Source organism: Gobius niger (genome assembly GCF_951799975.1).
Source record: "Gobius niger genome assembly, contig: SCAFFOLD_202, whole genome shotgun sequence".
Lineage (NCBI taxonomy): Eukaryota > Metazoa > Chordata > Actinopteri > Gobiiformes > Gobiidae > Gobius > Gobius niger.
Window position 1 is genome coordinate 1 of NW_027639286.1, and position 13,856 is coordinate 13,856.

At 39.0% G+C, this 13,856-nt stretch overlaps 1 protein-coding gene across 1 annotated transcript in view; it reads right to left on the reverse strand.

Annotated features, from left to right (window-relative positions):
• Positions 1–213: 213 nt before the first annotated feature.
• LOC306982617 (partitioning defective 3 homolog) overlaps positions 214–13,856 on the reverse strand; it is a gene marked incomplete at both ends in the record, with an annotated part of 30,357 nt that continues 16,714 nt past the window's right edge. The window contains 3 exons of the mRNA XM_079583086.1: positions 214–249; positions 367–495; positions 3,527–3,666. Of these exons, the coding sequence (XP_079439212.1) occupies positions 214–249; positions 367–495; positions 3,527–3,666 (305 nt within the window). The remainder of the gene's footprint in view (positions 250–366; positions 496–3,526; positions 3,667–13,856) is intronic.

A 13,856-nucleotide genomic window follows, 5' to 3' on the forward strand; every position in this document is an offset into this window, starting at 1 on the left:
TGAGTTTTTGTCATTTTGGCACTTTTTTGTTTTTTGTTTTTGTTGTTTTGTCTCGTTTTCTGCCTCTGTTTTGAAGAAGCTTTTAGATTTGGAGACTTTAGAGAGCAGGAGAAAACATGTTGAGGTGGGGGTTAAGAGGTTAAAGACGAGCTCTGCAGACGTTAATCATGGATGTAATGGCGGAAAAACCGGCTCAAATGGAAAAGTTCTTACCAGGTTTTTCGGAGACGGCACTTGTGCCTCCGCAGTCTACAGAGAAGAGGACAGTGAAGGTGACGGACGTGTTTGCTGCTGGACAGTAAAGAGGAGGAGGAGGAGGAGGAGGAGGAGGAGGAGGAGGAGGAGGAGGAGGAGGAGGGGACGTACCGGTTCTGGAGTCAGGAAAGCCTCCTCTTGGCGCAGGACCAGCAGTACCACAGACCCGCCCATAGGGGTCGCTCTGAGCAGAGACACCACTTCCTCCTGAGTGCGGCCGTTCAGGTCCACGCCGTTCACCTGCACACGGAGAAGACAGAGGAACTTTAGAGGAACTTCAGCCCGGCTCAGACCTGCTGAGAGGTTTCTACACACGGAGAGCACAGAGGAACTTCAGCCCGGCTCAGACCTGCTGAGAGGTTTCTACACACGGAGAGCACAGAGGAACATCAGCCCGGCTCAGACCTGCTGAGAGGTTTCTACACACGGAGAGCACAGAGGAACTTCAGCCCGGCTCAGACCTGCTGAGAGGTTTCTACACACGGAGAGCACAGAGGAACTTCAGCCCGGCTCAGACCTGCTGAGAGGTTTCTACACACGGAGAGCACAGAGGAACTTCAGAGGAACCTCAGCCCGGCTCAGACCTGCTGAGAGGTTTCTACACACGGAGAGCACAGAGGAACTTCAGCCCGGCTCAGACCTGCTGAGAGGTTTCTACACACGGAGAGGACAGAGGAACTTCAGCCCGGCTCTGACCTGCTGAGAGGTTTCTACACACGGAGAGCACAGAGGAACTTCAGCCCGGCTCTGACCTGCTGAGAGGTTTCTACACACGGAGAGCACAGAGGAACTTCAGCCCGGCTCTGACCTGCTGAGAGGTTTCTACACACGGAGAGCACAGAGGAACGCTTGATTTTGATATTGAAAGTCAAAGTAATGGATACCTGGAAAATAACTGGAGAAAATGTTCAGTAACGCTTCAGAAAACATCCCGTGTTCCAGGTGTAGTACGGGGTAACGAGAAAGTAATTACACATGTAAGTACAGGTACTCTTACATGTGTAACTACGTGTGAAGGTGTAGTACAGATATTCAAAGAGCAGTTAATGGTGCTGAGCTAACACACTGTTGTGGCAAAAGGGATTGTGGTTTTATAAATTGCTTTAACCCCTTAACTCGCACCTGAACGGCCACTTTTCAAACCTCCTGTGACGATATTTGGAAACAGGGCAACAAATGTTTATGACCCTCCAGGGTTTTAATAAAGTCTCCATCGCGTCTTCAAAGCACGTCCAGCTGCTCCGTGTGCAGGTCAGTCCCACGCCTCAAAATAACTCCTCCCATCAGCGCGAGCGTCTCGTCTTCTCTCGGGTCAGTCTCATGATCGATCACAAACACAAACGCTCCGTCTAAACTCGCCTTTTACACAAGATAACAACAAATAATCCGGTCCGGTAAAAACGAAACAGAAACGAAACACTTCCTGTTGTCCCGACAAAATAAAAGCCGTCAATGTTCCAGCCGCTGGGAGAGGGCACTACAAAAAGTAAATATCAAGCATTGGCTTAAATGACTTGAATTGAGGAAATGTTTCTTGTTTTTGTCGGTTTTCACTCATTCAGACACTTTTCCTGATCGGACCGAGTTTCCTTTGCTTGTTTGAGGACATTTCAGACCAGTTCTAGGGTAAATCTCGCTTGAAATAAGAAAGTAAAATTGCCAATGAGATAAGAACAATTTTCTTTCCCCATTGGCAAAGAAAATGACCTGAAATAAGGACAAAATGTATTGAAACGAGTCAGAAACATCTCAGAACAAGTGAAATAATCCAGGACAAATGCCCAAGAACTTCTTAACAAGTCAAAACAGTAAAAATTTGGATTATTATGCTCAAATTGAGATGTTTATACTGATCTAGTTAATTACTTTTTACAGTGTTGAAATGTTAATGAATAAATGAACCTAATATTTTAGGTGCAAATGGACACAAGTCTCGTTTTTTCTTCGTTTTCCTGGTCGTCCGTTTTGCTCAAATACAAATAAAGGCCTGTCTCTAACTGTGGCCTGGTTCCAATAAAGGCCTGGTCCCAGATGAACTTGAGTAAATAAAGGCCCCGGCCTCTATTAGAGCATTTACGGTATAAAAAAATAAAGAACAATCAATAAAAATGCCTGGGGTCATGTCTTCACTTTGTCCTGAAATAAGAAAGTAAAACTGCCAATGGGACAAGACCATTTTTTCTTTCCCCGTTGGCAAAGAAAATTACTTGAAATAAATGTGAAATGTATTGAAACGAGTCAGAAACATCTCAGAACAAGTGAAATGATCTAGGTCAAAAGCCAAACTACATCTTAACCAGTGAAAAAAACTAAAATGTGGATTATTATGCTCAAATTGAGACTCTAAACCCATCTTCTCGTTACCCCGTACTACACCTGGAACACACACTTCTAAAGCGTTAATGAATGTTCTTGGTTGAGCTGGGAGTTCAGAGGTTTATGAATGTATTATTGTTTGTACTGATGTGCTCATGTTCCAGTTCCGCTCAAAGGAAGTGGAACATGATGAAATGCTGATCAGGACATGACAGGTTCCTCTCTCTGCTCCTTTTCATTTTTTGTTTTTCATAAATTTTTAGTCTTTTTTTGGCTGTTTTTTGTCACATTTTTGTAATTTTTTGGTAATTTTTTGTCACATTTTTGTCAGTTTTTCATCATTTTTTGTCAGTTTTTTATCTGATTTTTTTTTTTTATTTTTATCATTTTTTTTTTCATTTTTTGTCAATTTTTCATCAAATTTTTGTCATTTTTTTTGTCACATTTTGTTACATTTTTGTCACATTTTCTTCATTTTTTCATCATTTTTTTGTCTAATTTTTTTTTTCAAATTTGTATCAAATTTTTTTCTTTTTTTTTCTTTTTTTTCATTTTTTTCATCAATTTTTTGTCATTTTTTTGTCACATTTTTTTTCACATTTTGTCAATTTTTTGTCATTTTTGTCACATTTTTTTTTTTTTTCATCAATTTTGTCAGTTTTTTGTCTTATTTTTTTCCAATTTTTTTCCAATTTTTTTCCAATTTTTTTCCAATTTTTTTCCAATTTTTTTCCAGTTTTTTTCCATTTTTTTTCCAATTTTTGTAATTTTTTTGTAATTTTTTGGTCAAATTTTCATCACATTTCCATCATTGTTTTCGTCTCAGTTTTGTTGCTTTTCATTCATGATGAAGTGCTGATCAGGACATGACGGGTTCCTCTCTCTGCTCCTTTTCATTCATGTGCTAAACGCTGTTGTTAATGTGTTTAAAGCCGAGTTCCCGCTCTCCTCTGACCTCCAGCAGTCGGTCTCCCGCCTTCAGCCGCCCGTCCTGGATGGCGGCGCCGCGGGGCAGGATGTTCTTCACGTAGATGGGGGCGGAGCCTCCGACCGGGACGTCCCTGGAGGTGATGCTGAAGCCCAGACCCTCAGGACCTGCGAACAACGAGAGGAACAGACTTCAGAAACATGTGTCTGCGTGATGTAAGAGCGAGAAACCGCCACGCTCACGCCGGCGTGTGGGAGGCGAGCGGCGTGATGCAAGAACCTGGCTTCAGCTGCAAGAACCTGGCTTCAGCTGCAAGAACCTGGCTTCAGCTGCAAGAACCTGGCTTCAGCTGCAAGAACCTGGCTTCAGCTGCAAGAACCTGGCTTCAGCTGCAAGAACCTGGCTTCAGCTGCAAGAACCTGGCTTCAGCTGCAAGAACCTGGCTTCAGCTGCAAGAACCTGGCTTCAGCTGCAAGAACCTGGCTTCAGCTGCAAGAACCTGGCTTCAGCAGGTAGAGAAGCACTTCAGTCTGACACGGAAGCTGCTCCTCTGGCCTCCTCCATTAGTGTGTGTTCACAGGAGACCACCACACAGGAGACGCCCACACCGTCAACAAGTTTAACCTCTTAACCCCCGCCTCAACCGAGTGATCTTTTTCCTCACGTCATCACATTTTATTTCCATCATTTCTTTGTTGGGTATTCAACTCATTTTTGTAACTTTTTTTTTTTTTTTCGTCAAATTTTTATCACATTTTTTTCATTTTTTTCATCCTTTTTTTTCCTTTTTTTGTCATTTTTTTTGTCATTTTTTTTCAATTATTTATCATATTTTTTTATCTTTTTTTTTTCTTATTTTTTTCTTTTTTTTTGTCATGTTTTCGTCAATTTTTTTTATCACATTTTTGTCATTTTTGTCATTAATTTTTTTATGCCTTGTTTGTATTTGTATTCATAGTTTTTATCATTTGTTTGTGTTGTGAAGCACTTTGGGCAGCCATGGTTGTTGTAAATGTGCTATAGAAATAAACTTGACTTGAATTTTTTCATCAATTTTTTTGTCAGTTTGTTTTTCAATTTTTTATAAATTTTTTTCATTTTTTTTTTTCATGTTTTTTTTTCTTCATTTTTGTCCGTTTTTTGTCTCATTTTTATCCAATTTTTGATTTTTTTTTTTCATTTTTTGTCACATTTTTATCACATTTTTGTCATTTTTGCATCCTTTTTTTTCAATTTTTTTGTCAGTTTTTTTTCAATTTTTTTTCAATTATTTATCATTTTCTAAATTTTTTTTAATTTTTTTGTCATTTTTTGTCATGTTTTCGTCAATTTTTTTAATCACATTTTTTTCATTTTTTGTCACATTTTGTCACTTTTTTTTTTACATTTTTTATCAATTCTTTTCATAATTTTTTTCATTTTTTGTCTCATTTTTGTCATATTTTTGTCAATTTTTTATCACATTTTTGTCCGTTTTTTTTTTTTTTGTCATTTTTTGTCACATTGTCATGTTTTCGTCAATTTTTTTATCAAATTTTTGTCTCATTTGTTTTTTTAAATTTATAATTTTTTTTTCTTTTTTTTTGACATTTTTTGTCAATTTTTCACCAATTTTTTGTCATTTTTGTGTTACATTTTTGTATTTTTTTTGTCCATTTTTTATCACATTTTTGTCATTTTTTTGTCATTTTTTATCAATTCCTTGTGACATTTTTGTGACATTTTTGCCTCTTTTTCATAAATTTTTCGTCACTTTTTTTTGTCAATATTTTCTCACTTTTTTGTCACATTTCCATCATTGTTTTCGTCTCAGTTTTGTTGCTATTTCCACACCTTTTTTCCAGAGGCTTTTGGCCTGGGGTAAAGCCAAACTGGAGAAAAGGTGCTCGGTTGAGGTGGGAGTTAAGGGGTTAAAGCAGATCTTTGTCCTTTCCCCTCATGGAATCGTTCCCACAGGAGTCCTGGCACCGGCTGTGTGGATGCAGAGGAAGCACTTATCTGTTTCCCTGAAGCTTCCGCCTCCTAATCCTCTGCCGTGATGAGGCAATCAGCGCCTCACCGTCCTCCGGTAAACACGTCCAACGCTCGCAACTAACACGACCACGGATCAACTTCTGTCTCTAAACCAGGGCTTCTCTGACCAAACATCTACAAGGACCACATGAGACTTTATTTATGAGTTAAATATGTTTAAATCCAGTGGGCAACGCCTCAAAAGAGAGAAAACTCTTCATTCTAACAAGCTTTCTCCCCTCGGCTCGGCCACGCCCGCGAGGACAACGCAGAGCTGTGTCTATTAGAGATAAACTAAATATTTAAACAGCACGAGGCTGAAAACACGCAGCTGCTGGACGATCACATATGAAACACTTCAGCCAGGACGTAAATACTTCTGTGTTTGTAGATGTGGCCGACGTTCATTTAAGAAATGTTAACCTCTCACCACCCGCCTAAAGTGCATTCTCTTGTCATTGCCATTGTCGTCACTTTTTATTTCCCTTATGTGTTTCTGTCACTTATTGTGCTTTGTCACTGTTACTTTTGTGCTGGATTTTTGTCTTTTTTTCTGCTGAATTTTTGACATTTTTTGCTGGACTTTTGTTTTGTTTCTTGATGGATTTTTTTTCATTTTTTTTGCTGGATTTTTGTCATTTTTTATTTTTTTTTCATTTTTTTGCTGGATTTTTGTCTTTTTTTGATGGACTTTTGTTTTGTTTCTTGATGGATTTTTTTTCATTTTTTTTGCTGGATTTTTGTCATTTTTTATTTTTTTTTCATTTTTTTGCTGGATTTTTGTCTTTTTTTTTGCTGGATTTTTGTCATTTTTTTGATGGATTTTTGTCTTTTTTTGATGGATTTTTGTTTGTTTTTTTGATAGATTTTTGTCTTTTTTTTATGGATTTTTGACATTTTTTTGATGGATTTTTGTCATTTTTTTGATGGATTTTTGTCATTTTTTTGATGGATTTTTGTTTGTTTTTTTGCTGGATTTTTGTCATTTTTTTGATGGATTTTTGTGTTTTTTTTGATGGATTTTTGTCTTTTTTTTTATGGATTTTTGTCATTTTTTTTGATGGATTTTTGTCTTTTTTTGATGGATTTTTGTCACTTTTTTTGATGGATTTTTGTCACTTTTTTGATGGATTTTTGTCTTTTTTTGCTGGATTTTTGTCATTTTTTTGATGGATTTTTGTCATTTTTTGCTGGATTTTTGTCATTTTTTTGATGGATTTTTGTCACTTTTTTGATGGATTTTTGTCACTTTTTTTGATGGATTTTTGTCACTTTTTTGATGGATTTTTGTCTTTTTTTTTGATGGATTTTTGTCACTTTTTTTGATGGATTTTTGTCTTTCTTTGTCTTTTTTTCTGCTGAATTTTTGACAATTTTTTGCTGTTTTTTTGTCATTTTTTGGATGAATTTTTGTCTTTTTTTGTCTTTTTTCGGCTGGATTTTTGTCTTTTTTAAATGGATTTTTGTCATTTTTTCCTGAATTTTTGTCTTTTTTTGATGGATTTTTGTCATTTTTTGCTGCTCTTTTGTCACTTTTCTGTTGTGTTTTCATCATTTTTGTCACTTTATTTTAAGCGTTATTTTCGTTGTGTTCACATCCTCATTTTTTCTTGCTGTTTTGCAGAAGCTTTTAGATTTGGAGAACTTGTAGAAAACATGTTCAGGTGGGAGTTAAGAGGTTAAAAAAATGACACAAAATCAACTCACTTTTATCAGACTTTTCTGGACGTTTGAAAATCACGTAAATAATGTGGACAGGAAGTAGTTTTACCTCACACGGGTGAACGAGCCTGACATGCCGGCCTATTGTCCTCTACTTTCTTTCACATATACCTCAGATATAAAGACGTGTGTATGGCTGGTTAACAGGAAGTGTTAGAGGATAATATTAATCACACTGGCTCCAGCTGTACAGTCGGACTGTCTCTGTCAGAGCCTTGACTGTGGTGCTTGACCCTCTATGATAAAGAGAGGTTTAATGTGATCCTCTAACAGGAAGTCAGGCCAAAAACATTCCGTTCACACAGTGTCGTAAGACGATAATGATGTCGGCCAATTAGGTTGATTAGGTCGAGTAATGACGCTGTTATATCCGTATAGCCAGACCTTTGTGTTCGTCCTGTTACAGCTGAACAGTTTTATGATGATGCAGTGCAGATGGAGCTATGAGCGTTATGAGCCTGTTTCTACAAGCAGGAAGACGAGACGATAACGAGATAAACGCAGCTCTCTGACTAAAACAGGACGAGACGTTTAAGAGTTGATGAAAGTGTGAGATGGGCTCGTGATGGAGCGAGAGGAGAAACCTCGACATGTGACTCACACACTTCCCTCCTCTCTCTTTAACCTCTTAACTCCCGCCTGAACCCAGAGGATCTTTTTCCTCACGGCATCACATTTTTTTTCCATCATTTTTTTGTTGGGTATTTCACTCATTTATGGTAATCAACTTTGTACCTTTTTTGTCATTTTCTTTTATTACATTTTTTAAATTTTTTTGTAATTTTTTGGTCATATTTTTATCATATTTTTGTCTTTTTTTTTGCAACATTTTTGTAATTTTTGGTCAATTATTTATCAATTTTTGGTCAATTTTTTTTGTAATTTTTTTAAATTTTTTTGTTATTTTTTTATTACATTTTTGTCACATTTGTGTCATTTTTTTGTCTTTTTTTGTCAATTTTTTGTCATTTTTTGTCATTTTTTTGTCATTTTTTTGTCATTTTTTTGTCATTTTTTTGTCATTTTTTTGTCATTTTTTCGTTATTTTTTATCACATTTTTGTAATTTTTTGCAACGTTTTTTGTCATTTTTTGTCAATTTTTAATAATTTTTTTGTCACATTTTTGTCATTTTTTTGTCAATTTTTTGTCACATTTTTGCCACATTTTCATCAATATTTTGTCACTTTTTTGTCACATTTCCATCATTGTTTTCGTCTCAGTTTTGTTTTCCCAGAAGCTTTTGGATTGGGGTAAAGCCAAACTGGAGAAAATGTGCTCAGTTCAGGTGGGAGTTAAGGGGTTAAACATATCAGACGTTTGTTTATCTGGAGAATAATGAATAACTCAAAGACAGCTCTAAACTGTTAAACAACCCTCAGACCTGCCCTCAGACCTGCCCTCAGACCTGCCCAGGCGCCCGGGGCGTGTCCCCGTCCGTCCCGACTGGTTTCTCCGCCGTTGGGAACAGAAGCCAAAGCCCGAAGGCAGAAAGACAAAATGGAAGTTTAATCCGTCTCTGGGCTTTGGGCTTCAGACGCCACTCACAGCGATGGCGGCGGCGGCGACGTCGTGGGAAAGAGCCACTCGGGAGACGCTAATCCAGGAGAGTCTGGAAACATGAGAGCCATGCTGACGTTGTGACAGACGCGCTCCCTGGAGACCGGCTTCCTGGGGATTTACCTTCATCATTGTCAGATTACACTCGCTCTTGAAGAATGGCACAGACAATATGGAAAATGTAATCCGACGTGGTGAAGAAGAGCCGCGTAAAGCTTCACAAAGAGAATCCCTCGTGGGCGGATTTCATAAATGTTAGATTATCGTGTAAGACAAATGAAAGATGCCACGTCTCTCTGATAATTACAGACGAAACAAGGACTAAACCAGGATTTAACTGGACTAAACCAGGACTAAACTAAACCCGGGTCTCGCCTGAACAGACTTTCCCGCGCTCTGTTCTGGAGAAATCTCAAACCCAGAGGTGTAAACAGCACCACAGTTTCATGTCTGACAGAGGACGTTTGCTCCACTTTAAACGGATCAGGGTTGGTTTTGACGCTGCTCCGGATTTTTTATTCAGGTGTGAGATCAAAGAACCGAGACCCACTTTTCCAGGTGGTCTCGGTCCGGCTTCCAAACGGACTCTGGTCCAGTTTGCTCCAGGTGTGAATATAAACCACTGCTGATCCGAAACAACTGCGGGAAACATGCGCCTTTTTGGGCTTAACGAGCCACCGTAGCCAGGCCTTCAATGATGCTAACGCTAACACTGGAGGAGGCTACAAACATCCATCCAATATATTTGTTGAATTTTTGTCACATTTTTGCTGAATTTTTGTTGAATTTTTGTCATTTTTTTGTTGAGTTTTTGTTACTTTTTTGCTGAATTTTTGTTGAATTTTTGTCATTTTTTGTCACATTTTTGTTGATTTTTTGTTGAATTTTTGTTGAATTTTGTCACATTTTTATTGAATTTTTGTCACATTTTTTGTTGATTTTTTGTCAAATTTTTGTTGATTTTTTGTCACTTTTTTGCTGAATTTTTGTTGAATTTTTGTTGAATTTTTGTTGAATTTTTGTTGCGTTTACATCCTTTTTTTCTTCTCATTCTCATTAACAAGCCACCGTAGCAAGGCCTTCGCTGATGCTAACGCTAACACTGGAGGAGGCTACAAACATCCATCCAATATATTTGTTGAATTTTTGTCACATTTTTGTTGATTTTTTGTTGAGTTTTTGTAGATTTTTTGTAGATTTTTTGTTGATTTTTTGTCACATTTTTGACACATTTTTATTGAATTTTTGTCATTTTTTGTCACATTTTTGTTGAATTTTTGTTGAATTTTTGTTGAATTTTTGTTGAATTTTTGTCATTTTTTGTCACATTTTTGTTAAATTTTTGTTGAATTTTGTCACAATTTTGTTGAATTTTTGTTGAATTTTTGTTGCGTTTACATCCTTATTTTCTTCTCATTCTCATTAACAAGCCACCGTAGCAAGGCCTTCGCTGATGCTAACGCTAACACTGGATGGATGCTACAAACAATGAGCCGTGGACAGACCTGGAGCCTCCTGGATGTTTGGGCAGATGCACAAACACAACTGTGTTCGTGCCGCTGTCGTCGCAGCGCGGTGTCAAAGTGGAAAAAACTTCACCAAACTTAAATGAAAGCACAGACGCATTAAAGAAGAGGAGGATCAAGACCAACAGTTTGTCTCGTGGACATAATGGAAACAAACAGCTCAGCAGACGACCCTTCATCCACACAGAACTCCTCTTCCTCCAGCTGCTCTGGTGAAGCTGAGGTTAAAGGTCAGTGGTTTAGCCTCACGTTGGGCCTGACCCCTGCCGTAAAGTCTCCATCATAGAGACAGATTCAGATTATTGAGAAGATCTCACACGTGCACAGATCTGAGGTCTTTATGATGCTGAATAAACTGTGCGATGGAAGCGTTTTACGATCTGCGTCTCGCGATAAAGACACATCTGCGTATCGCAATACAGATGCTTCGCTGTGACACGTGCGATATATCGAGCTCGGCCGACGTCAGGCCCGATATCCACACGAACACACAACATTTCTAGTTTCAGAAACATTCTCTGTGAACACGGCTCAGTAAATGTGAGCATGACATTACAGTCGTGTCTGTAAAACCGCTGCGATTCATCCACCAGGCCTGTGGAGGCGCTGTGACGCCAACACAGACGATAGAACACAATGTATGAGCAGGAAACCTTCGTGGAAACCGATTCATGGATTTACGATCGACAGAAGAAACGAGGAGGAGGAGTTTATTCTTCAGACGTAACGGGACGAAAGCAGAAAAACTGTCCCAAAAACAGACTGAGCGGAGGCGAAACTCGGCCCTGTTTTCCTCCTCGCCTCCTGTGGCTCGTGGGCCGCGGAGGAGCCTGAAGGGGCGGAGCTAAACTCACAGGTCAGTAGATTATGGATCACAGACTCTGGTGCTGTAACGATGGAGACACGTAAGCGGCGTTCTGAGATCTTTCCACTCTGGGACCTGGTTTGCAAAGCGTGAGTTACAGATAACGCAGGTTTGTGAGGAGGACACACTGGATCGATAAAGTTTTTGTGCGTTTACTCCTAAAGCACACTGTTTAAACTGCAGCTTCACTCTTACAAATGGGTTTTGTTGACGTCTCATCATTTTTATGCAAAAGCAAATCGAAAGAGGGCATTTCTACAGCGTGACTATCGCCGTGGAAACTGCCTGATATTCTGTGACGGTTAGTGCTAGATCGTATGATCCGGAGGGACGGTCTGCTGTGAAAAAGTGAGATATCATGACACAAATGAAGGTTAGGGCCAGGGAAATGGTTCACCTCTTAACTCCCGCCTGAACCGAGAGGATCTTTTTCCTCACGTCATCAGATTTTTTTTCCAACATTTTTTTGTTGGGTCTTCAACTCATTTTTGTAACTTTTATGACATTTTTTTGGCATTTTTTAATAAATTTTTTGTCACATTTTTGTAACTTTTTGGTCATTTTTTGTCATTTTTTTATCAATTTTTTTGTCAATTTTTTATCAATTTTTTTGTCATATTTTTTGACATTTTTTAGTCAATTTTTTCGTCAATTTTTAATAATTTTTTGTCACATATTTGTAACTTTTTTGTCATTTTTTCGTCCATTTTTTCGTCCATTTTTAATCAATTTTTTGTCACTTTTTTTGTCACATTTTTGACATTTTTTCGTCCATTTTTAATCAATTTTTTATCAATTTTTTATCAATTTTTTGTCAATTTTTTGTGACATTTTTGTGACATTTTTGGCACTTTATCATAAATTTTTCGTCACTTTTTTGTCAATGTTTTCTCACTTTTTTGTCACATGTCCATCATTGTTTTCGTCTCAGTTCTGTCGCTATTTTCACAGCTTTTTTCCAGAAGCTTTTGGATTGGGGTAAAGCCAAACTGGAGAAAATGTGCTCGGTTCAGGTGGGAGTTAAGGGGTTAACCTTACGGATTAGGGTTCAGATTAGGATTATTTGTATTTTTAGACAAACCAACTCATAGATCTATACAAACTCACAGCAGACCGTCCCTCCGGAGCAGACGATCTAGCGCTAACCATTCTGTGACACGTCTTGTTTCTGTTCTCAGGTGAGCCGCCATGTTGGACGGACCGTGTGAGGAAGCAGATAAGCGTGTCGTCCGTCTGGTCAGGCCGGTCTGACCCGGGACTGACCGGGTTTGTCGCTCGTGTCTCTGTGACAGTGAGCACCATATGTCCACAGACCCGGCCAAACATCTCCAGTCACAGCGCCAAACATCACAGATGGCTCCTGCATACATTACTTTCCATCAGGAGTCTTTCTGAGGCCGAAGCGTCGCTCAGGCGGAGCTGGAACCAGGGCCATCGTTTCCCCTGATCTTCAGATTCGTCTGGTTTCTGACAGACGGTGGTTGGAAGTTTGTAAAAATCTCAATAATGGACAGAGCCAGAGGGGTTAAATATTATTGAGGAAATTCTTTCAGCTCAACATGTCGTAAATGCTTCTCTATGTTATAAGTTACTGTGCAAAAGTGATGGGAGGCAGAATGATGGTGTGATTAATACGGCAGAGAGACCTCGACTGTGAAATCAATCACGTGGAAAAGAATAGTCAATAACGACGGCAAAATGATAACTGCAGCTAAAGGCAGAGGGATTCTTTTCAAGGTATTAAACAGGATACATTACACTCCATCGAAATGACATCGCATGGGGCTAAATAATGATGACGAGTGTTGGAGATGTGGGACTTTTCGGGGTGCTCTTCTCCATGCACTGTGGGACTGCCCAGTTCTCTGCCTCCTGTGGGACGGTGCTCTGCGTCGCCTGGAGAAGGGTCTCCAAACTATTCTGCCAAGATCACCCAGGTCAACTTTATTGTGCGAGCAACACTTGGTAAATGGGCTAAACAAGGTAAAATGAAAAATTCTGTGTACAGGCCTTGTATCAATTCTAAGACTCATCTTAATGAACTGGAAAAGCACTGAGATGCCAAGCAGGGGCGTCGGACTGGGGGGGTAAAGGGTGCTGAGTACCCAGGGCCCAGAGCAGGGGAGGGGCCCTCAAAAGTGCTGCAGAAAGTGTTCTGTACTGTACTTTCTAAGTCTCCTCAGAGTTGATCCTATAAGAACTGAACAACCGGGCTAAAATACAAGGGTTACTACACAGAATTTTGCACAAACAATAATGATTGATAATGTCTCAGGGCCCGGACACCCCTTTAAACATGTGCCCACTCTCTGTAATGTACTCTGTAATGTAATGACAGATAATAGTCTGGCCTCGCTCTATTGTGCTTTTATTTAACACTAGCCTGTTCTAGCGGAGCTGAGAGGAAACTTTCTGTCATAAACGACACTTAAACATGAGGCGAGTCAGAGACAGAGCTCCTTCTCTCCTCGTTTTAACTTCTAAAGTTTCTCTTTCCTCATATTTATTATAATTGAGCATCAGGCCAATACAGTGAAAAAAGCCACAGGTCGCGCACTACATTATCGCCAAATTAATTATGCTAATTAGCCGCGCGCATTTGGATTCACACATTATAAATGCACAGCTTTGGAGACTTAATTTTTTACAACAACAATTTACTGACAATACAC